General features: G+C 39.0%; 1 protein-coding gene and 1 long non-coding RNA gene across 8 annotated transcripts; one reads left to right on the top strand and one right to left on the bottom strand.

Moving 5' to 3' along the window:
* Positions 1 to 1,984: 1,984 nt before the first annotated feature.
* LOC148408938 (pleckstrin homology-like domain family B member 2) lies at positions 1,985 to 18,482 on the bottom strand. Of its 6 annotated transcripts, XM_088441345.1 has the most exons (18): positions 18,317 to 18,481; positions 17,163 to 17,261; positions 14,911 to 15,857; positions 13,746 to 14,066; positions 10,564 to 10,698; positions 10,055 to 10,192; positions 9,516 to 9,659; positions 9,148 to 9,258; positions 8,981 to 9,070; positions 7,741 to 7,878; positions 7,370 to 7,469; positions 5,602 to 5,803; positions 5,426 to 5,516; positions 4,457 to 4,603; positions 3,543 to 3,762; positions 3,338 to 3,423; positions 3,063 to 3,242; positions 1,985 to 2,369 (listed from the first exon to the last, which is right to left on the bottom strand). In XM_088441345.1, exons 2-17 carry the CDS (start codon positions 17,215 to 17,217, stop codon positions 3,102 to 3,104), a joined length of 3,066 nt encoding a protein of 1,021 aa, XP_088297471.1. In that variant the 5' UTR covers positions 17,218 to 17,261; positions 18,317 to 18,481; the 3' UTR covers positions 1,985 to 2,369; positions 3,063 to 3,101. The 6 variants fall into 6 exon arrangements, with proteins under 6 accessions (XP_088297471.1, XP_088297469.1, XP_088297473.1 ...); XM_088441343.1 differs by having other exon boundaries at positions 1,985 to 3,242; XM_088441347.1 differs by having other exon boundaries at positions 1,985 to 3,242; positions 5,602 to 5,800.
* On the top strand, positions 2,258 to 14,136 carry LOC148408939 (uncharacterized). Of its 2 annotated transcripts, none has more exons than XR_015868622.1 (4): positions 2,258 to 2,376; positions 3,654 to 4,655; positions 10,597 to 10,718; positions 13,986 to 14,136. It is a non-coding gene; the product is annotated as an uncharacterized LOC148408939 (long non-coding RNA). The 2 variants fall into 2 exon arrangements; XR_015868623.1 differs by having other exon boundaries at positions 2,282 to 2,376; positions 4,481 to 4,655.
* Positions 18,483 to 24,555: the final 6,073 nt, after the last annotated feature.

Raw genomic sequence — 24,555 nt, 5'->3', positions numbered from 1 at the left:
CCTCCAATTTATTTTGTTTAATAATCACATTTATATAGTTTATATAGTTATAATTACTCATTATTTTTTTAATCTTCTATAGAACAGAATTTTAAGGCACCAGAAAACATTTGCCTATGCTAACCAGTAAGCAATCCCTCTTAGCATTAGTGCGCAATTACCATTTAAGGTCAACAAAAACTTACTACCATTTAGTTCACACGTACAGTACATAATAATGTTGTCCGTACATTACAAATATAATAGTGTACTTAAAGTCACTTAGAGACAATGCTTCAACATGAATGAAGCTGCCTGTTAGCTACTATGAGGCCAATAACTTCCTGTTCTTTTTCTTCTCATTGATGAGGGGTCAATTTTGTGCTTGACTGCCCAACACTGATTAATATTTAAAGACCTAAAACTGAGCCACTATATATTGTTTGTTGTTACAAGTTATATTCTTGAATAATACAGCACTTGTGCTTCGGGGGATTTTTTTTTTTTTTTTTACTTTTATTTTGGTAAGCTCCATGTGTTAATGTTATTTTTCATGAAAGCCAGCTAACTCCTAAATCAGTATACGTTTTTTACCACACAGTAGCATCAGCCATCTTGCCTTTAGATATTGCCCCAAAAGAAGCCCCCGCACCCCACCCCCGTGTTTTGCTGACCCACTTTTAGTTGACTTGGTCAACTTTTTTCCCAGCCCGAGTATAATTCATATAAAAAAAAAGTAAGACCAAAACCATTGCTAAAAGTCAATGAATCTCCCACACAGAACAGTTGCAACAGGTAATTATTTGTTGCTGCGCAGGGCTATTAAATATTTACACTTTAAGAGCATGTAGAAGTAATACCTCTTCCAAGTAGTGCTCCTAATTACATTATGCACTTGAGAAACGGAAGGCATGATTCTGGATGTGGTTTGCATTAGGAAACTCGTTCAGGAAAATTCACTGAATATCCTTTTGTCAATAACCATTCACATGATTTCCCCATTAATGTCACTTTCACGCAGTATTTATGCTAGTTGGGCCCCAGAACACACTGGTCATGACTTTTGAGACGCATTGCATAAGCTTTTGCAGACAATAAAGTGTTTGTGTGCACTCCCAGTGTGGTAGAGCAATTACATCCCCCATAATGCACTGGGATGGCCACCCCGGCGCATCTCGTGTTTGAGTCTGCATCTGCCTCCGGAGAGAGATGTGCCTCTTTAGAGCCTAATTTAGCATGCTTCATTCTGTGTTTCCATGCCAACTCCACTAGGTCAACCAATGGAAGGCCGCTGGCATTGATGGGAGGAGTTTGTAAACATGAGTGCCTTGCTTACTCACAATAAAGAAAACTCATTTCTAATTTGCACTAGCGAAATATAGCAATTATACACACACTTTTCACACACTCGGCTGTAGATTTGACCTGATTGTTTGTGTGCATCAAAGTTTAATTATGCTAATCATTACTCGTTTGCCCGGAGCAAATAACATGTCACGTCATGCTGGTTAATCAAGTAACTCATGCGCATATTAATTAAGTGCATTCCTTTCAGGCTTGAGATGATGATGATGATGACCATGATGACCATTTGGAAATGAATATCTATCTTCTCATTTGATAGGCTGTTCAATACGGGGCTAACACTAACAAAATGTATACGTATAGACTAGTATTATCAATTTATTTTAAGATATGGTGTATACATGATTACTCAATGGTCACAAGTAATGAGTTTATTAGTCTGAAGTACAAATCTTTTTAGTATTATTTTTTTAAGAGCACTATTACTTCCCCTCCCTAAATTCAAAAACTGCTATCGCTACTCCTTTGTTAATCTGTCCTTTAAAAAAAAACAAAAAAAACTTAGAGGGCAACCAAGGCTATGTTTTAACCATAATTATCTCTCTCTCTCTCTCTTTTTTTTTTTTAAAACAAGTATGTTAACTTCTTCTAGTGTGACTACTTTTCGCACCTAAACAAAGACTTACAGGAAATAAATGCATACAATTCTTAAAAACAATTTATTTTTTGTTGACACCTATTGAAAAAAAACCGTATTGACTAACAAAACCATTCATATAGAAAATATAAGATGTATATTGCGATACAAAAATATATAAATGTGATATACAACTCATATTCAAGAGCATGTTGATCTTAAATGGGGACATTTCAAATAGAAACTGACACAAACGATAAAAGCATTACGTCATAGTGGTTCAATACAGCTTGCACTGAGGGCCTCTGCTGGTGGGAAAATAATACTGAAATTTTGAGCTCACAGACAGAGGAGCAGCTTCTTTTTTTTTCTGGCGCCATTTTGCAGGTTGGTTGCAAAAATAACTTGTGCTGGTAGGCCGACAGTTGCATCACAAATACTGGCCTCTCTAGAAGGTAAGAAACACTGAACAATAATAACACAAATGGTTTTGAATATACCTGTAAATATACTATGCAATGTGCATTCTTTCAAAAACAAATGAGCCATTTTTCATTGCTCATCAAAGATTACCTGTATGCTCTAATTGATAAAAACAGTCATAAGTGCTGAATACATCTGACAAATTGCTATAACGATTAAGACAAAAAAATGCCCATAAAGGAAGGATTTGGGCTATGTGTACGGACTACAAAACAACCATTAATCCTTATTAAAGGAGGTTACTGTATACATTCATTTATTTGTGAATGACTGCTTAATGGTTGGAGTAACCTTGGCATATTTTATATTTAATGCCTTTTATTTTTTTAACTTAATATTTGAGATTTGATCCAAAATTTCTGTAGGCTAGACAAATACCAAAAATACTCGATAGTTGCAGCTCTGGTTGGTGGCATTGGGATTGGAGCTGTCCATGCAATTATTTTTTAAAGTGAATTGACCAAAATTTGTTGGACATGGCGGATGAATGTATGGTAGCTATTGTACAAAAACAACTAAATAGCTTAATTTTGAGACTGGTAGAGAAATGATTTTGATCTTTATACTTGATCACATGATACTGTGAATGAATTATCGCCCAGGCTTTACATACTGTACAGTACACACACATTCAAACATCGTGCAAATTTTATCTTACCCTCGCCCCTCTCAAAAAAAAAAGACCTCTTGGGTTCTGTCACACCATGAAGTGCATGTGTCCCTCTGCGCCCGTCACAATAACATCCATCCAGATGCGCATGGCCTCGGGGGACGGGGCCACCATGTAGTAGACCCGATCATGAGTCTTCACACTGAAGGTCAGCGAGGGGTTGGGGCTCTTGGATGCAGATAGCAAGAATTTCAAAAAAAGAGAGAAAATAAGAGCTAAGATGGCGACAGTGAACAAAATACTAAAATAGCAACTAATCTTACTTTGTGTGCATTCTTCAAATGGTCATAATACACCTCTTCTATTGCCTGGAAGTAAATGACACCCTTCATCTTGGTCTCATGCTTGTCTGTGGTGGGGTGGGGAGAAAAAAAAAAAAAACCTCTCTTAGCCTTCAAAGAATGTCAGCATCGTTAAAAGGTGACATCACTGCTATCGTCTGTTATGTTTGAAATTGGAGTTCCTCACCTGCATAGTAAGTGAGCGTCCTGCGATTGTGGTCAAAAACAAACCAGCGCTTCTTCCAGGTCTTTATTTTCCCTCCCATTTTGACAAGGAAGCCTCTGCATGTTTTGTCAGTGATTGCAAGATGGAAGCAGGCATCTGGATTGTGTCCCGCCGCCTCGATATGGCAATGGAGATCAAAGTCGTCGTTCCTCATGGGCAAGTAGCGTGATAAGAGTCGAGACTGGGGACCAAATAATGTGCGAAGAAGAAACCGTTTATTTTATGATACAGCACAATTCCTCAGCGTGCTGCAAACCATGTTACGTTGAAACAGTCAGACATTTCAAAGTCAAATATAAAATATGTTCCATCTATGCATTTAACATGGCAAATTTTGAAATAATAAATACAATAAATGGTCCACTTACATTTACAACACCTAATCAATAAACAAGGCTTATGATTTCCATCCCAGTGGTTGGTATGTCAATGAATCAAAATAAAAAGGGTAAAAGTGTGTGGTCCAAATGCTGTTTTTATGGGAAAAGGCAATTTCCTGTCAATTCCCTCAAAACTTAATGAGTGTAAATGAAAAAAGACACTTTAATGTCTTCATTTATCATTCTGTTTGGCAAAGCAGACTGGAGTAGATCGTGATGATTATTTGCACTTCTATAGCTTGAAGCAACACCTTTGCCATCAAATCATTTGGAATTAAAAGTCCATTTGAATCAAAAAAGAATTCTAAATCGAGTAGTAGACCCAAAAATTGCAAATGAATCGAAAGATTCCCACCCCTAATAAATACGTCTGAAGGACTGAATGAGTTAATTATAAAATACAAAAATTATAAAAGAATACATTTTACATAGACATTTAACTGGATTCTACTTGTTTGATCAATTTTGTTTTTAATCCCTGATTTTCAAATATACCTGTGATCTCTGTTTCTCCCTGAGCTTCACCTCCCTCTCCACAAGTTTTTGTCTCCGGGTGGTCTCCTCCTGCAGGCGTTTCTCCAGTTCCTCCCTCCGTCTTCGCTCCTCCTCCAGAGCGTGCCGGCGAATCTCCATCTCGCGTTCCTGCACGCGCAACATCAGATTTGGCAGACTCACTATCAGATGCAAACAGAAGGTATTCTAATTTGCTGTATTTTTTAACATAGTCATAGGGTTTGAATATGTTATTTTTGGTTGTGTTATAGTACAGTAGTACTTCTCTTTTATTTATTGATTTTTGCAAGCCCCCCACCCAACAAATTGACTCCTCCACCCCACTTGCCACAATGTTTAAAAATAATATCATTATTTTAAAACTATTGCATACCAAAAATTGTGTCTTTTTTAACAACAGCAACAACAAAAAAACAACATAAATCAACTTTGACATGTTAATTTTACGCACTTTTTACAGGGTTTATACAGGTTAGTCTGAAATAAAATAATTAAAAAAAGAAAAAAATGTTTAATTTTTGAAACTGAAACATTTTTGACCAACTGAACTGTTTGATGCTAAAATAATAATAAATGTAAATTGATCTGGAACATTAAGACAGGAGCACCAATACCTTAAACATTTTAACCTGAGGAAAAGGATATTAAATCACGTGCTTATTTTGTTTTCAAAATCACATTTATCATGATTGTAACTTAGAAAAAAAATGTTGTCAACAGCAATTTAAAACGTTTATATTTCCAGCACAGATTTTGACAATGAGAGCGTCACTGCACCACCTGGTGCTGTGGATGCGCAACTACACTTGTAAAGCCTTGTAAAGCCCCTCCGCATCGTGCCCCCCTCTCCCACCCACAAGCGTGGCCGGCCTCACTATTTGAGTCAACGTGTATTATTGTAATAAAAACAAGATATTTGGCATTGGCCAATGGCTGGTGTACGTTCTTTACCCTGTGCTCAAGCAGCCTTAGCTTTTCCACCTGGGCCTCTCGGAGTAAACGCTCCATCTCCTCGAGCTTGGCCATGTTGGTCATGCTGGCACTGACAGAAAAAAAAAAAAAAGTACACTAAGGTTTGACTACTTTGGATGACATCATCACCATGAACACATGCTATGGTATCCAACCTGGAGATGTTATCTGGAGAGCATGCGGAGAAACTGGTCTCCATGCTGTCCGAGCTGTCCACACTGACTGTGTCGGAGGTCTGGCTGTTGTCCGGGTAGGCCAAAGAGTCCAGGAAAACGTTGGGCTCAGAGAACATCCGACCGCAAAAATCACTTTTTCTTTGTCGCCCGTGTACGCCATCGTTCATGTGCGCCTGGTCTGCTGATACACAAAGACGATTATACATCGAGTAATATCTTTGGATGTTGTTGAAACTCAAGTACATAATGCCTGTTAAATGACGCACACTATTGTTGTCATCTTTAACAACCATTACCACGGACAATAACATGATACTAAATGAATGAATTATGGTTAATGGACAGAGATCACAGGTGTCCAAACTACAGCCTGGGCGCCAATTGCTGCCAGACGACCTTTTTTTCAGTGGTCCACGACATATGCTAAAATTAAATACCATGTGACACACTGCAAAGCTAATCAAAAATGTGTGTGGGTGGACTTGATTTTTTTTTGTCACACTTTTGACTTCCACATAAAGTTATGATTAAAAAGTATACACACCCCAGTTTAAATGATAATCTAAAAAAAAGTGTTGGATGTGTCCTCACTTATACGTCTGTACACGCGTCAACGCTTATGTCACTGCAATGCTGGTCTGCTATTGGTCGGCGTCACGGTCAAAATGGCCGCATGATAAAGACTGGATCTCATCCGAGTGCTTAAAATACGTATTTATTGTGCATTTTATTGCTTAATTCAAAGTTGAATTTGTTAGCCATGGGTCCCAAGATTGCTAGTGATGTTTAAGAGAGAAGTAAGAAGATGATTTATATGGATTTGAATTTGTTAGCCATGGGTCCCAAGATTGCTAGTGATGTTTAAGAGAGAAGTAAGAAGATGATTTATATGGAAACGATGCTGGAGATAACCCTTATTAGGGAATATGGGCAGAACAAGCTGCACTCAAACGGTAAATAAATCCTTCGTATATTTTTTATTTAGGATGTTTTCTGATTGTATACTATATATACATAATACTTGCTAGACTATTTTGGTACCAATTTTTAATATGTATGTCCAATTTTGATGTTTTTACCTGGGGTTCTAAACGCATCAGCTATTTAACATAGGTTTGGATTGCCCGTCATACCTCAAATTCGCTTTACGACCCCAACCACGGAACGGATTAATCTTGTAACACAAGGGCCCACTATATAATATATAATATACATGTATCCAATTAAATAACATAATTAATAAAAATATAGAAATAATGTATTTACCTTTGAGTGACATGACGAGTTTGTTATGGCCATATTCCCTAGCGTGGGTAACCTACCCTAGCCTAGCCTTTTTTGTATTTCTTTATTATCTTCAGCTTTTTTTCCATACTAAACATCTTCTTACTTCTCTCTTTAACGTCACTGGCAATCTTGGGACCCATGGCCAGTCAAAGTTTGAATTAAGCACTAAACTGCTCAATAAATGCTATATTGTTTGAGAAGATAAATTATTATTTTTTATATCGTAAGGCTAAAAAAAAAAGGCATAAAGAGTTGACAAAAAACACTGCGGTCCACGCCGTAAGTTGAAAAAAACGTAAGGCAGTGACGTCGGAAACCGGGGGTCTACTGCATGCCCTTAACTGAAAAAAAATTTGACACTCCTGACATAGATTATTATCGTAATTTCATAACCCAAGATGGAAAAAAAGACCATATGGTCGTGTTGTTTCTTGAATGCCACAGTGTGACGATGACTCACTTTTTGGCTGGCGGCGAGCGTTCAGGTCTCGGGGGGCAAAGCTGAGCCCGTGCGGGATGACGCTGCCACAGCTGGAGCTTTGTGACAGAGGCAGATGGGCCTGTGGAAGGCGAGAAAAAAAAAAAAGAATTGCGTTCAAGCTGGCAAGGCAGCACAACATTCACACAAGTGCTAGCATCTGTCTCGCCGTGGATTCATGAGGATTGCTGTTTGGCTGCATCACACTAAACACATCCAAAAAAGGAAATCCCCTTCCTTCTCTGTAGCTTAATGAGAATTATTCGGAAAAACAAATTGAATTGGATAGTCCAAATAATATGGGGCAATTTCCTTTTCCATCAGATGTGAAATAATGCTGAATATTTAATGACCTTAGGCGGAAGGGTGCGTCCCAGAGATCGACCGTAGGGCGTGACGAGCTGCTGGCTCCTCTTCGGAGTTCCGTTGTCGCTCAAATGGACAGAGTTTTCTTTGCCGCTTCTTCTCCTCTCCTTTGCAGAGTGTATGTGCTACAGCACAAGAGCGTAGGTGTTAAGAACCTCAGAACACCACTGCTGTGCCATACATAAACACTTACAGCAATTCCAATGTTGCCATCCCTAGTTTTGAGAAAAACACCTTTCAAAGTTTTAGCACATTCATCTTTCAATGGTACGCATCACCTAATAATCCTTTCTTTTCATACACTTTGATTACATTTTGAACCTTTTGTTTGCTTTTGTCGCGACCTTAAGGGGGTTGTTTTTTGGAAAAATCCTCAAAATGGACATCTGTGGAAAATGTGCATTTTCATCAATAACTCAAAATTAATTTTCAGTGGTTTTTAATCTTTTTTTTTATCATGAACGATGGGTGTTGTAAAGTTTGGACAATTGTAGTTTTATTGCCAGGCGTAGTTTATAAAGAAAAAGCTCTCTTTTATTTCTGGCTTGTCTAACAGAAAATTGTGTCGCTGATTGGCGATCAACATCTTCATGAAACTTAATAAAAAAGGAGTTACTATAATACTATTTGGCATTGAGGTGCTTCATGTTTCAATTCATTTGCTCTTGATTTAAAAAGAAAATGTACTGTTAAAAAGGGTAAAGGTTTAGGCATATTTATACAACTTTTATTGATAGTAATTTTATTTATAGTAAGTGCGTTGAGTGGGGTTTGCAATTTTTTTTTCTTTACGAGGGGTGGCTTGGCAAAATATCATTCATAAGCATGACCTTAGGGGTACTTGTACCTCGATTTGAGAACTCGCTGCTTCAGGCTCTGCAATTTTTTGTAAGTGTATCATAGGATAGACTTTCACTGTTTTGCACAAATACCATTGTTTTGTGTTTGCATCAATGGAGGTAGGACAGGGCACATTTTTTTTTTTTTTTTTACAAGAAGCACATTCAAATTCAGTGGTGCACATTGTAAAATGACTTGTGACTTATGCATTCACTTCACACATTTTCATTATATTACTGATGAACACTGACGCCTGGAGCACATTCAGCAAAAATTATTCAAAGATTCAGTGAAAACAAAGTCATTTAGCCCGACCCTTTATTGCTCCATTAATTGAGAGGTCTTAGTAACTTGTGCACAAAGTGTATTATTCTAACTGACACTCACCTCTTTGATGGCCCCATTGCTGTTGGCCAAGTTTTGCTTCTCAGACAGCTCTGCATATTTTCCTTCCAAAGACGCCAGCTTGTCTCTCTCCTGCGGTCGTCATGATGACATCCTCAGTGATGGCAATCCATTCGTCGACCTCAGCCAGCTTTCACTGAACGCCTTACCTTTTGCAGCATGATGAGGAGATTGTTTTTTTCCCTCTGAAAGTCTTCTCTTTCTTGCTGGGACTGTAAAGCAATCTGCGAGGACTGCTTCTTCAGAGTTACAAGTCTCTCCTGAGAGAAATAAGAAATCGACAGATTGTTACTTTAAATTGGTGGTACAGTACATTGTTTTTCGTTGGATTGTAAACAGTTTTAATTTTAGGAAAACATTTGTGTGTTTGCAGTCCCTGCCCACCCATGAAATTTGATTTAGTTATCTGCCTATTTCTTTAAATAAATGTTTTGAGGGACTCAAGACTAGAATATAAAGATGATAAGAAGCAGCAATGTAATGTTCTGTATTTTAATTATGCTATACATATATGTACCTTGCGTGTGATAGCGAGACGCTGACATTCAGCTATTTCTTTCAGCAACTGACTCTGATTTTCCTTCTCCTCATCCTGGTGAATCTCCCTCTCCAATTTTTGAAACTCCAAATCTTCCAAGCTTTTTGTTTGTTCCTCTCCTTCCTACGACAGACAGGACATGCATATTGATACACGCACCAATTAAAGAAAGCACCGTAACTTATAACTGGTACTGTGTTCTCTACGAATCTATGGATTTGCTGATGGCTAACCGTTAAACGGTTGCTTTCTGGAAGTGAAAAAATCCGAAACTCTACACGGAACAACATTGTAAATTAAGTTAACAAACACTTAAGTCTGTAGATTAGTTTAAAGGTACGTCCTTTTCGCACTGTGACACGCAAAGTATTGCTATTATTAAAATTATCGCACGTTTCCCAGTTTCACTTGTAGTTGCGACGTAAAAATAATAGGTGTGAGTTGGAAATGCCCTTTTCTTTACTATATAGGTATCTGACAACTTCCCCATGCAGTAGTATTTTTTTTTGTTTGTTTACCTGTGCTTTTTCAGTGTGGTTAATTTTCTCAGTACTGTGAATATTTTCCTTAAGATGGTCCAATAGCTCCTTTTCTTTTTCCAACTGAGCCATCTCTGATTCTTGCTCCCCTTCTAGCAAAGCACATTCCACCTCCATCTGCAGGAAACAATATTTTAAAACGACAAGACATTTATTAAGAGGAGATGAGCTCAGAATGAAAAGACCGGGTGGCTTTTCCAGACACTAAAAGTATCAATTAGTACTGCATAAATAATGAGTGTATAAACACTTTTCAGTGTGGGTAATATACAAGCATTATCTTTGTGATGGATATATTTGTGCAACATCTGCAACAGACCTCATTGTCCCCAGTGAGTGTATCTGTTGAGCAATTGTATCGAGTTACACAACGTTGGATGTCATCTTGACTCTTCAGCTTTTTTGTTATGCCAGTAGGACTAATTATACTTTCAACACTTGTTCAAAACAAACAATTTTGTAGGCATGTGTTCCACTATGGTATGCACCTCTCTCACTGATTCCTCCATCTGGTTGTCCAGGTCTTTAATCTTCTGCTCCAGCTCCTCAATGTTGTTCACAACCTGGATCCTCTCCTCTTCGATGTGTGTTACTTCCTGCTTCAGCTGCGCACTCTCCAACACCTGGATGCCATATAAGAGACGTAGGTTTGGATATTCTCACTGTCACTCATACACACCCTCAGGCATGTTATACGGACATTTATGAGCCGAGTTTAACATAAATATCTCCATCCTAACAGTATATGGCTGGGGAACGGTTTTAGAATGATTGAAAATCGAGCTAGCTTCTTGCATTAAGTGTGATGTTAAACACATATTCAAGCGCTTTTGGGAGTAACAGCAGCAGATGTTTGAACTTGGGAACTGTTGTATGACTGAAAACGACAACAGAATTCTTTTTGGCTTGGCCTAATGCAATGCTTCTCAACTATTTTTTTTGCAAAGCACCCCCAAGAAAGAAAATATTGCGTGCCCCCCCCCCTTCACTGTGGTGACTATAAATAAGATCATTATTTATTTAAAAAAAAAAAAAAAAATATATATATATATATATATATATATATATATATATATATATATATATATATATATATATATATATATATATATATATATATGTGTGTGTGTGTGTGTGTGTGTGTACACCTAAAAATGTATTATTTTTTGTACAATTAAAAAAAAAACAACAACAAATGTTTTTTACAAGATTATGCAGGTTACAGGTTAGTCTGAAATGGAAAAAATAACTTCGAGTGCATCAAAGAGCCTGAAATAAAAATCAATGACGTCAATCCCTATTTAAACTAGAAACATTTTTGACCAACTGAACTGTTTGATGCTGAAAAAAAAAACAACTGTAAATGGATCTGGAACATTAACACAGAAGCACCACTATTTGAGATGGACTGTAATAAGGTAATACAAACAAATGTGGCAGGTGTGTATTTGTTGCCCTGTGCTCAAGTAGCCTTAGCTTTTCCACCTGGGGCCCCTGGCATTGCATCACAACATCCAGGGGGGCCCACCCCACATTTTGAGGACAGGCCTATTGGAAATTATTTCATTGCCAGTCTGCCAGAATCTCTTGTTCAGAACCATTCATATATTTCTGTGATTAGACTTTCGTCTACTGCAAGAGAGAGATGATAATGTGTCTATAAACTGATATTAGAAGCAACTGCCAGGAATGTTTCATAGATCAATAAGTGCAGAAAACATTGCTTCCACTTGGAGTCTATTATTTCTATGTCTAACATTAAAAGTAGTGTTTATGTGTAATCAATAGTCACGTTTTTCAACGTAAAGTTTCAAACATCTGGAAAAATGGCTTTGCCATGTGTATACACTAGAATTCTTCCATTCAAACACGCACACATAATAATTCTCAGAGGGATAGAGTCATTTCCTGTCCCCCCACCACCCTCCCCTTCTTTTGGAGTTGAATGGTTGAGTGCTGAAGCACAACTAGGTCGTCTTCATTAAAACCAGACACACTGCCGGGTTATAACTGTTTTAGCGTGGAAAAAGGCTTCACTTTTACAGAGATGGTTACCTCCACTGAGGACTGCAGAGGAGAAGCCGACCTGGCAGCTGAAGTTGCACAATTTGATACGTGTTTTTAGTGCACAGCAATGACCACAACGGAGCAAACTACGATAATTGCGATATCAAACCTCACGTGGAGTCATATGACATGGAACGTCACTATCAAAACAAGCCCCTCAGCAACTAATAAAGGAGAGTTCTGTATAAAATGAGATGGTTAAAAGCACAGCACTTACAACAAAGTCTACATATGCAAAAGATTGGCGCTGCACATGTTTCCACTCCACATCAACACATATCCAGTTTGAACTAAATATTTACTGTAAAATGTCCATTAAAACCTCCCCCGTCCGATTGGCTGTTCCTGAAAAGGTGATCCGCATAGGGGGATGTGGAAAGAGGGAAATTTGGGAATGGTAGTCATTTGTAGTGCTTGCACAAAAGGTAAACAAACAAAGATAAACAAGCTGTCAACAGCCTGATAAAGTGCATTCCACGTACTGTAAGAGGAGCACCCATTGCTTTTCTTTATTTGAATGTGCTCTTTTTGACAAGTGGTGAAAAAGAAGAAACTGGGGAAGAGCAAGTCAGAAAAGAAGGGTGTGTCATGCAAAGAAAAAAGACAGAAGAACCGCAAACTGCCTTTCCTTTTAATCTCTTTTTAGTTTCATATAAATGCTAGAGCCAGTCATAGCAACGCAATACCGAATCCTTCAAGAAATTCATTGCAGCAACTGGTTTCAAAATTCAATTCATTTCGACGACGATATGATTCAAGGTGATCCAATCTGATTGGATCACTTGCTGCTTACTTTTTGTTTTTACTCAATTACTCGCTTATTTGCTTTCTTGCTTGCAATACTTTATTTACTTGTTAACTTGCTTGCTTACTGATTTTCTTGCTAACTTGCTTACTTAACTTGCTTGCGGCATGGCTCAGTTAGGGTTAGGGTTAGGGTTAGGTAGAGTGGTCGTCTTATTTGCTAACTTGGTTGCTTAACTAACTTACTTGCTTGTTGACTTACTTTACCTTACTTAATTACTCTTGTACTTACTTGCTTACTTAGTTACTTACTTTAATTACTCATTATCTAATCACTATTTATTTTCAAATTACACCCTTTTGATTATTTTATCTATGTTCATTTTCAAATTACACCCTTTTGATTATTTTATCTATATTCATTTTCAAATTACACCCTTTTGAAATAGCGTCATCTATCATCCATCAACCGATTATTGAAACTCTCCGGCGCTTAGTTAAAGAGGAAGCGCACGGGACCCACATAAACTGCTATTAATTTAAAACAAAACAAACAAAAACATGTTTTTATTCGAAAAAAAAGTTGTTCTTGGCATTTGAAAGGGTTAATACAGCAAATGATGAGTCCCGAGGTCAATAACTCTTAAGAACGCCTTGCTGTGATATTCTTGTGATACCGTGACATCATTGCCTGACATTTTGCTCAACGCTGTTAGAAAGGCAATGATGAGATTGTGGCAACAAGATTATTATCACCAAACTAGGAGCACCGGCAGACCTGGTCCTAGAAATAGTACCTAGTTGTTCCTGCTACTATTAAAAAGGCAAAAGCATGGCATAAGGTGTGAAATGCAATGACCTTAGCTCTGTGGTTGCTGGATGGCGAAGGGGCACCGCTGTTAAGGCTCAGAGGCATGGAGCGAACCTCTCTGTAATGGTTTTGCTGACGACTGCTGACCTGCTGCTCGTCACTGAGAAGCGAATCTCGTCCCCTGGTGCCGAAGCCGCCGTCCGGCGCCGCGCTGCCAGGAGAGTCGGAGAAAACGGACTCGTCGTCTGACACCTGCAGTTTTTCCAACTCCTTATTGATCTTCCGCAGGTCGGAAACCGCTGAACCCGCAGGCTCCACCTGTGCAAACTCCGTACACAGGCTCATGATGGTCTCTAGCCGCTGGCTTTCCTGCAGATGAAATGAGGATTGTTCGATTTGATTTAAATTGATTTGATATGATTGTTTGATTAATTGGTTGATTGCATGGTAGGTCTATTGTGTATATATATATGTGTATATGTATATATTTCAAAACTCTTTTTGAATACAGCCAGATTCACAAACAGCATTTTCAGTTCTATTTCATAGTTGTTTCATAAATTGACACCTTTAAAACGATACATACATTTGCTTCGTCATTGTTATTATTTTAATTTTTTTAAAGCTACCTGTGCCCCTTAAATTATAACAGCAACCTTTCTTGATTTCAATCAGCTTTTGAATACTTTTACAGTTGGTTATTGTATGCTTTATACATTAATTGTGCTTTTTTTTTTTTTAGATTGAACTAGGTCATAGAATTTAAGAGTGTTTAATTTGAGAAATAATTATTTGGTTGGTTCTGTATATTTTGCATGATTAATCATTTGTATAGCTCTTTACTGGAGCTTGCATACAGACTGAGTGTTTTTATATGTATGTAATTAGCTCATACCTACTGGCTATGTAAGTCAGGTACAGCAGAATTGACGAGTGAAATAATGCGCGTAATGACTTTTTTGTTTAGAAGCTCTTTGGTTTTAAAAAGGATGGCTATAGTTTTACATATATTTCTTTTGACATTCTTTATGTTAGCTTTCCAGCATAATTTTTCATTAATTACAACACCAAGATTTCATATTTCTAGTACTCTTTATATATCATTTGAATCCATCATAATTTTGACTAGATTTTGGTTTGCTTAGTGCCAAAGATAATATGCTTTTTTTTTTCACATTATGACAACGTCCAGTCGACTCGATCCAACACTCACCAGTTTGTGCACTTTCTGCTCCCTGAGTCTCTCGTCCCTCTGGTGCAGGTGATAGTCTCTCAGCTCCTCTTTGCCATTCAAAGAAGTGATGCTGCCCACCCTCTGTCCTGGACTCAGCCCCCCTTTCCCAAATGATAACCTCCGCTCTCCAAAGCTCACATCCAAGCTGGGTCCGTCTAGCTCAATGCCGAGGGAGCTCAGGGAGGCCAAGCTGGCCCTCCTGGGCGTGTTGGGCATGCTCGCTGGTACGGTTACGTCTGGCGGTTGCTCAAGGGAGGAAAGGCTGCGCCGAGCCGCTGCCGAGCGCCCGGCTCTCTGGAGATGAGGCGGCAAAGATAAAACGGGAGGATCTGCTGGATTGTGGAGGCGGGGTAGAGAGCGGCTGTGCATGCCTAGACTATTGAGGGAACCCGTGGAGTATTTCCTCTGCCTGGAGTCATTTATGGCTTTGCCGTGCGAGTAGAGTCTGCGGCCCAACCGGGGGCTTGAGGGCACGCTAGCCGTGCCGCTCTTGACCCGAGGAGAGCGAGGTAGAGCTTCTCCATAAGAGCATATGACAGAACTTCCATCTGGAGGGTGGAAAAGGCTGTCTTGCGATTGGTGCCGAGCGTTCGGGTGACGCAGCAAGCCGTTGGGGCTAAACTGCCGCTCGCCCTGGCGAGGGGAAGGCGGCACGCTGCTGCTGCTCATGTAAGAAAAGTTTCTCGGGGAGTGCTGATGTTCGGTGGTGGCCAGGATAGACAGCGGCCGTTTGGACTGGGCTCCGCCGGGGGAAGGCATATTGAAATACTTGCGGCTGCACTCGGCTGCCCTCAGACTGGCCTCCAGGGCACTCTTCCTGCGCTGGAGCGTCTCCATCAATTCTTGCAGTTCTGCCTTAGAACGGGAGCCCCTGAGATTGGTTCCACCAGCCGGGCCACCGCCACTCGGTTCCATCTTCACACAGTCTGTAGATGGGCACAAATTAACAGAGCATGTAATCCAGACGTTTTTTTTTCTTTGCCTCATGTCATAAAGTGAAGCCGGTTTAATAAGCTGACGTGCTGAGTAAGTCGGGGAAAACCAGCGAAGAATGTGCGCTCATACACTTCCAAGCCCAACACAAACACTGACCCTGGTGTTTGCCAAGTGTCTTCTAAAAATGGAAGAAGCCAGAATGCGTCACGGGTTTATCTGTGAGAACCTCTCCGAACGCATGCCCAAGCGCGCTATAAGGGCAAAAGTACTGGAACACCTAGCCAGGAAGTTAAAATACAGACTTCTTCCATTGTGCAAGGACAATGAACATTGCCTTCTTCTTGTTTCCTGAGCAGGAAACTATCAAACCCTGAATGATTGATCAATTTATTAAAGGGACAATGTGTAAGATTTAGACCGTTTTTTATTATGGACAGCAGGAGGTCCTGCATTTACCATTCGTAGGTATAACAGACATGACAGCCTCCGGAGGAGTGCCACCCCCATGTAATATAATTTAATGATAATTAAAAAAAAAACAAAATCTGACTCATTGTCCCTTTAAAAGCTATAACCAAAACACTGTCTCTCTCTCTCTCTCTCTCTCTCTCTCTCTCTCTCTCTCTCTCTCTCTCTCTCTATTATTAGATTCCTGAAAGTAGGCACCTCTTGCCCAGGTAACGGCTCGACACATATTGGTATTTTCTCAGTGAACTATTTTTATTCATTTGATGAAGCTAGTAGCTTTAATTTAGTAGTGTATTGGACACCGCCTGAATTTGATTGTGTTTCCAAACTTTCGACTGGTACAGCACATTGACAGTGTAGCACCAGTTCCCTCAAGCAGTACATTCAATTAGAGAGTTTTATTTTATTCAGTCCCAAAGACACATTTTAATGTCTTTTCATGTACTGTAGTTTTTCGAACTACAGTACTGTATAAGCCGTTACTTTTTTCTCATGAGTTGATCCCTTTGGCTTCCAGTCCAGTGCAGCTTATCTGCAGGTTGTTTGTTTGTTGTTTTTTGTTTGTTTTTTGCAAGCCACAAATGGACTATTCACCAGCAAAGCAAACGTGTGTCTCTGTTCAATTTATGGATTTCTGCGCAAATATCTGACATTATGATGTTTTGGGGCTTAGTTTTTGCTGCTGCGGCTTATATAGCAGTGCGCCTTATGGGAATCCAAGGCAGACTAAGGTTTATTGTTCTAAATAATAGAAAGCTGAAGTAAACTGAACTACTGCGGGAAAATGTACCGTTATTTTGGAAGTTGAGCCTTAAGTAAATGTATACCTGCGCCATAACCCAGCGGGCTCACCGCCGCCCGTTGAGGAAGCATGCTGCTCATCTGGCTGACCTCCGTCCTTTGATTCAGTCGGAGTCAGGATTCAGCTGCTCGAAAGACAAAACCACAAGTCAACATACAGGATTGTGGAAGAAGCTTTGGTGCAAGTCATCAATTTTCTTCCCTAACTGAAGAAATTTAAGAATCTGGACTGTCATTCACACTTTTATTCATCCTATGATTTCATGCAAATTTAAAAAGATGAAAGTTCAGATTCTTTGAATTATACATGCACTTAGTGATACATGAGAGGTATTTCTCATGTCAGACTGCGCTATTTGCTGAATCCACACGCACACACACATGGTAAGAGGAGAGATGGTTGATGTGAGACTCTTGTGGTCCTGCTGTCTGGAAAGCGGGGCTACAGGAAGTAGGGTATCCTTTTACACTCTCACACAATCAATCAGCATGAGTTCATTCTTAGGACCCCCCCACTTAAAAAAAAGAGGTGGGCCTCATGTCAGCAGTGAGAGATTTTACGGCATCACCCAGACTACAGGCTGGCAGGCTAATGCACAGAGTTAACACAAGCAAATGTAAACAGTATACCGAATGATGTATTGCGTTAAACGTCTGACACCTTATGAAGATTCATTGCGCACGCTTTGAACAATTCATTAAAATAATTAAAAAGTGAATTTTGCTTTCTTTTTTATAAAATTGGGTTAAAATGCTTTCCTTAAAATGCCCTTTTTATTTGAATCAAACTAAAACTACGTGCATGTGAAGTAAATAACTCGCTGATGATAAAAGCTTATGTAAGAAAGCGATACAGATGCTAATCATTTACATGCCATTCTCACTTTTTTTTAAATCCAATGTTACTTCCCTGTAGTGTCAAGGAAATTCATACAAGAACATTTAAGAACAATTTAGCTTGAAAGCTGTGCATTACAATTCAGGCAAACTTTTCAAAGAAAAATATGTTGGTGTTTCGGTTTTAAATACCAGCAATATTCTTACATGGGAAAACAACTCACATGTACAGCATTTAAAGTAATCCCAACATAGATCTCTGTGAGCATCTTTCTGTCATCTTTCTTGCAAGTTGGCCTTTTGCAAAAAGAAAAAAAGAAAGAAAAAAAAGCGCCTCCCTCACCTTAGTTGACATAGTTGCTGTCTCTGTTGGCTGGAGGTGAAATCCTCTCGTCCCTGCACGGAGGCAGCAGCAGAGTAAGACCCCAAAGCCTTCCAGTGACAAAGGATCAGACAGGAGACCCTTCCCACCTCCCCGGAGAGGGGAGGGGAGAGGAGGAGAGTTGCAGCTTCCATGTTACTTTGCAGCATCTGGCATCACTGCTGCCCTCTAATGCGCTTCAAGTTATTGCAGAGCTAAAAGAAAAAATAAGAATACTGTATTGAAAAAATGTTTTGGAATTGCTAAAAAAAAATCTGAGTCGCATGTAAAACAGGCAGTTTGTGAGATACACCCTGAACTGGATGCCAGCCAATGGCAGGGCACACAGGGATGAAAAACCATTTACGCCCCCAATCACACCTAAGGACAATTTTTAGTGTCCAATACAACTACCATGAATATTTTTGGAATGTGGAATAAAGCTGGAATGCCTGGAGAGAACCCACGAGGGCACAGGGGGAACATGTAAACTCCACACAGGAAGAGCAATCTGGAATTGAACTCGAGACTCTGAACTGTGCGGTGAACATGCTAACCACTCTTCCACTGTGCCGTGTGGTGAATTCAACTTATACACATTTTTCTGATTGATTGAAAAGTTGTCAATTCTACAACTTCACATATAAGATATAGAAATAGCTCTCAGAAGTCTCTGTAAAACAAGAGCAAGCCAGAGTACGCATTTGGGTATCAAAATATGTTGGATTGTTGTTTTTCCGCGGTATGTGGAGGCAGGGGCTGCCTTTGGCTGCCTCATAAAGAGGGAAAAACTCCACTCCCCCTCATGACGTCTAACTAAACAGATGGAGTCAAAACTTAAACTTCAAATGTACTTCTCATGTGTACTGCATTTGAAGAAACTCGTGTGCTTTTATCTGTAAAAATAAATGAATAAAAAAAGCAGCTGTTGTTAATGTATATAAACTGGATAAGATGTAAAGGGGGACAAAAAAAAGTCAGTTTGAAGACCCCTTACATAAGAAAAATCCCCCAATTCTCCCGGAACTACAGCTTCAATGACATCATGGGGAGGGGGGCTTTGGAGATGATTACTTCCAGACACAGAACCTGGATCTTAGCCTTAAATTCACACAGTCGTTCGTTATAGGGATACAAACTTTCAGAACACATGCACATTTACATTTTGATGATTGTCCATATAAAATTGCCTCGCTATAAAAAATTTCCATTGTGTTTAGATGTGTATATCCTGGCAGGGGACACTTTCCAAAGGATTTGATGTCCAGAAGCACCTAGCTGTGAGCTCTGCAAATTGTCATGCCCTCCTAGCCATGATAGGGTCATTGACCTTTTAAGTAGGACTTGGTGCCATTCTCACAAAACACTGCTCCAAATTTATTTCCGGAAAACTGTATGTGACACATTGAAATTATGTTTTGAATAGCGCTGTGAAGAGATTAAACTATTGAGAGATGAATTAAGATCTGTAATTAATTGACCATAATTTCCCACTCAGAGATTTATTTAGATCCATCGTGTTATTGTGGCAGATGAAAATGACTGATTTGCAGCAACATTAAAGTGGATTCAGTCTTTTTATGTTTTTTTTTTTTTTTTTTTTTTTATAAAAACAGATGTCGCTGTAGCCATTTACCTTCTGCTGTATTGGCGATGAGTCCAACTGCTGGCTGAAACATTTATGGTCATCCATCAGGAGGAATGGTGCTGTTTTCTTTAGTCAATTGCCAAATATTTTTGAAAACAACAATAAAATAAAACAATTCTGTGAGTTGCAGACTCTTTAGTTTGGTTTGGCCAAGACCTTTGCTATGGTTTGCTACATTAGCGTTTTGTTGCTTTCCTTAGCGTTGGTTGCAGTTGCGGCTGGGTGCTTCGCATTTATGTGGTAAACTATACTTGAGCAACTTCTGTGGTAAGCAATCACCTTTGACAAAGACTTATCAATCTAAATATCGAAGGTTACCATTGTTTTTGTTTCTTAATTCGATTTACCATTCATCGGACCGCCAACTCTTACTTGCGCTTCTATTTTCACTTGTCCTTGAATATATACCACAACAGGAGCCTATCAGGTTATGCCAAACACCATGACAGCCAATCATTGTTCACTTGGAAAAAAAATGCCTTAACTGTGAGTGTGGGTAATTGGTTGCAAATAATCTGTCACTGATACTCCTAGTTTTGGACCTATTGGTGTGATTTTCCCTACGGGGATGAATAAAGTATCTATCTATCTATCTATCTATCTATCTATCTATCTATCTATCTATCTATCTATCTATCTATCTATCTATCTATCTATCTATCTATCTATCTATCTATCTATCTATCTATCTATCTATCTATCTATCTATCTATCTATCTATCTATCTATCTATCTATAATTGGTTGCAAATAATCTGTCACTGATACTCCTAGTTTTGGACCTATTGGTGTGATTTTCCCTACGGGGATGAATAAAGTATCTATCTATCTATCTATCTATCTATCTATCTATCTATCTATCTATCTATCTATCTATCTATCTATCTATCTATCTATCTATCTATCTATCTATCTATCTATCTATCTATCTATCTATCTATCTATCTATCTATCTATCTATCTATCTATCTATCTATCTATCTATCTATCTATCTATCTATCTATCTATCTATCTATCTATCTATCTATCTATCTATCTATCTATCGATTTTACCCTTTGGTAACATTTTAGAACCCTGTAAGGACACAAGTCATCTTGACTTAGTGCAAAGTCATACTAGATGCTATTTTAAATGAAAAACACACATTGACACATTCTTCACAATTTTTGTTAACTTATAATTCCAGGGTAATAAAACAACACTCGCTGAAAAATGTCACTCTCTTGCCTGCATGCACAGATGTGTTTTCCACCAATCATGGGAATGTTACACCTCCAGACAGTCTTGGGGAAAGATTTAAGTCTAACCATATGCGCAGTCATTTAAAATTCTGGGCAGATGCCAACAAAAAGTGATTCGAGTGAAGAAGGAAAAAATTCCAGTCTAACGGCTTTTCAGAATCTCTGCACACATTTAATTGGATGCATGGACAGTTCTGTTCTTTCCGTGCATTTATTTGTCACAGTTCATAGAAGACTCAAAACTACAGAAGATACAAGGTGTGGCAAAAAAAAAAAAACCTGGACTGGTGTCACAAAAGATATAGTCAAAATCCAAACCACAAGTTTTCCCCTTCAAGGTAATCCCTCTGGAGTCTCATGCACATTCCCAGCCTTATGTTCTACACCTTCATGTCATGTACTCCAAGAAGAATTTTTGTGGGTCATGGCCATCTTGATCTTGTCCATAACAGGTCCCCTCCATAACCATTTTTAGTTGTTTTGGGGGAGGGGGGGGTCAGACACGGCCAGGACGGAGATTGCTCCAGCAAGGCCATTTTCTTTTGGAACTGGCATGGTGAGCAGACATGTTGTCCTGCCAAAACTCTCTTGCCTCTCTTGTTGTGTAGTAAATGAAGCAAATTGCACAGGATCTCTTTGAAGATGTGCTGGTTGATCCTCTGACTTGCATTGAAGAGGAACACTCGGTCTTTTGTGTTGGATCCAGATGTACTTTTGTAAGTCCTGGAACTTTTCCGACACATCTCACAAGTTAAACTGCCTCTAGAATTGATTGGTTTAAGGGTTCACTTGGGTTTGATACATTTAGTTCAGATTCAAAGTTGTCAGGCTGATGGTTGACAATCTTCACCAGGTCTCGATTTTTTTTTCTCTGTCATCTCTTTTGTCTTTGTCGTCTTCTGGCTTATCGCCTGCTGAGTCCTCGCTCCTGTGGTCCTCTGCTAAGTTTCTGCCTGGAAATCCATTCAGTGGTCCGAGTTGGACTGGTAATAAGTTGCAGTCAACATCGTGCTGCTTAAGTATTTGTGAAGCTGTGATGTTTGGATCTTTATGCGGTCCACTATTGTGTTTGTGTATCCTTGACTTGATCCCTGTTGGGTGAAATCAGCAAGTAAACATGGAGACAGTTAGCAACAACAATCTGCATTTTAGTTTGAGTCCTAGGACTATATAGATATGATATTGTATCCAAAATGTATTGTGGGCAGTTCTAAGTGGTTTTAGCAAATCTGCCTTACAATTCTGAAGGTGTAGCCTGTCTTTTTCCCAATGTTGTGTGATGGGCTCACCATAAAATGGGTATCTGGAAATATGTTTATTGGGTTAAGGTAATGTTGGGAGTTTTATCTGAACAATGACACAGTAGACCACTGTATTTTTTTTTTTCAAATTGGAGCAATTTCAAATGTCGCCTACAGCTCTGTCTTAGGTTTAAGTCTTATCTAAGAGGTAGAGATTTGCTTGTTAAGGGGAGATATGTCAGGTCTATTCTGTGTTCAGATAACCTGGGAGTCCCTCAAGGTTCCATTTTGGGTCCCTTCCTATTTACAATGTGCAATAAAACTTAAATTCCTCAATGAGGAGTTGAGCTCAGCACTTGAGTTAGTGCTAGGGCCCACTGATTAATCGGCTGATTATGACTCTTCCATCATTGGCCAAAAATAATAAATCATTTGACCAATGGCCAATTGTTGCCGATTATTTTAACTTTATACCTTTACATAGTACAACTATTTATAGGAGTTGTATACAAGAAAAACTGGTGTCAAATATTATTACACATAAATCAATGCACTTGTATCCTTAATTATATATCATGAAAAATAAACTCATTCAACACAAAGCAAATATTTAGTTTTGTAAGCAGTGATTAGATGAGCATTGAGGAATTGACCTGGATGTCACTATTTACACACAACCTAAAGTCACAGTCTGTATAAAAATAAATATATAAATATAAAAAATAGATAGTGTAACATAAATTAAGTGTGAATGTGTAGTAAGACAAACACATATAACAAAAAATATTGTTCTTATAATTTAGTTGGCAACTATTGAAATGCAATGGGGGGAAGCAAATGCTATTTTATCCATTATTGTTTTTAAAATCAATTGGCTGATTGGCTAATCCCTTTTTTTTTATGCTAATAATCAGCCTAAAAAAAAATCAACACAGTCAGGCCCTAGTTATTTCTTTATCTTGGCAAAATGTTTTGAAACAACTTTATGTTTCCAGCATTGCGGGAACAGTTTTGGTAAATTTTCTGTTCCAGATTTTTTCCCCCTGAGAAAATACAATTTGAGTCATGTTGGCTGTTCAGCCTTAACCACATCAAGCATCTCTGCGATGAATTAACCGACTGTTATGTTATTTTCTGGATAGCCAGCCTGTTTCACTTCCAGTGGGCAAGGTTTTCAATTACGATATTTGTATCCATGATGACTCATTTGATCACATGGAATTCAGAATCATATATACTATAAATAATATATACGCATACCTCTATGCCTTAGCCATTGTGGAATAACCAAAATGATGGTAAACAAGACTACAGCTGCAGATGCTGCTGTGCTCCATCTTGACCTCGGCACACGCCGCTCATTCAAACCTGCCGTGCAACGTTTTTTGGTCACATTGGTTTTTCTTTTAGACTTCATTCAGAACTGTACAGCATTATACTCACTTATTGGCGCCGCTGTAATATTGACTTTGGTCTGCACTATGAGTCTACTGTGCAGGCCCGTGAAGGTGCAGGTGTACGTCCCGGAGTTCTCGTCGCTGTCGGGCTTGCTAAGCAGAAGGGATCCATTTCCCAGCGGGAGTCGCTCTTGGTCCAGTTGGGCTTGGCCCTCCCACAAGTTGAAGATGTGGCCGTGTCTGCTGTCGTAGCGAAGGATCACTGTGGGTTCATCGGACGATGTGAAGCTCCAGATGAGGGAGAAATTTTGAAGACGATGCGCAACATTGCAGGGGATGCACAGTATGTGCCCTTCTTCTTGTGTCATCTCTGAAAGATTTTTTGTTGCATTGTTGGCTTACAGTCTCATACTTTCCTACAGCATTTCTTAAATAGCATTTGTCAAAGTCCGCGCAGAAGTTCTAAACTTTTTAAACTGCTGTCAAGATTTTTAAAAAATAAGATTTTTATGACATTTTCCTTCAGGTTAAAATGTTTAAGATATTGGTGCTCCTTTGTTAATGTTACACATCATCCATCCATCCATTTTCTAGAGCCGCTTATCCTCACAAGGGTCGCGGGCTTGCTGGTGCCTATCCCAACTGTTTTTGGGCAGCAGGCGGTGGACACCCTGAACTGGTTGCCAGCCAATT

Source organism: Hippichthys cyanospilos, chromosome 18 (assembly GCF_059441005.1).
Source record: "Hippichthys cyanospilos isolate Australia breed blue-spotted pipefish chromosome 18, RoL_Hcya_1.0, whole genome shotgun sequence".
Taxonomy (NCBI): domain Eukaryota; kingdom Metazoa; phylum Chordata; class Actinopteri; order Syngnathiformes; family Syngnathidae; genus Hippichthys; species Hippichthys cyanospilos.
The sequence above is the reverse complement of the archived record's forward strand: the minus strand, read 5'-3'. Positions and strand labels throughout refer to the sequence as shown.

Coding starts and splice junctions, on each gene's coding strand:
- LOC148408938 (XM_088441343.1), bottom strand. CDS start 17,217: ATGAGCAGCATGCTTCCTCAACGGGCGGCGGTGAGCCCGCTGGGTTAT. Junction 10,193..10,563: donor TGGAGGAATCAGTGAGAGAG/GTGCATACCATA, acceptor TGTTTCCTGCAG/ATGGAGGTGGAATGTGCTTT. Junction 3,243..3,337: donor ATTTGAAGAATGCACACAAA/GTAAGATTAGTT, acceptor TCTGCATCCAAG/AGCCCCAACCCCTCGCTGAC.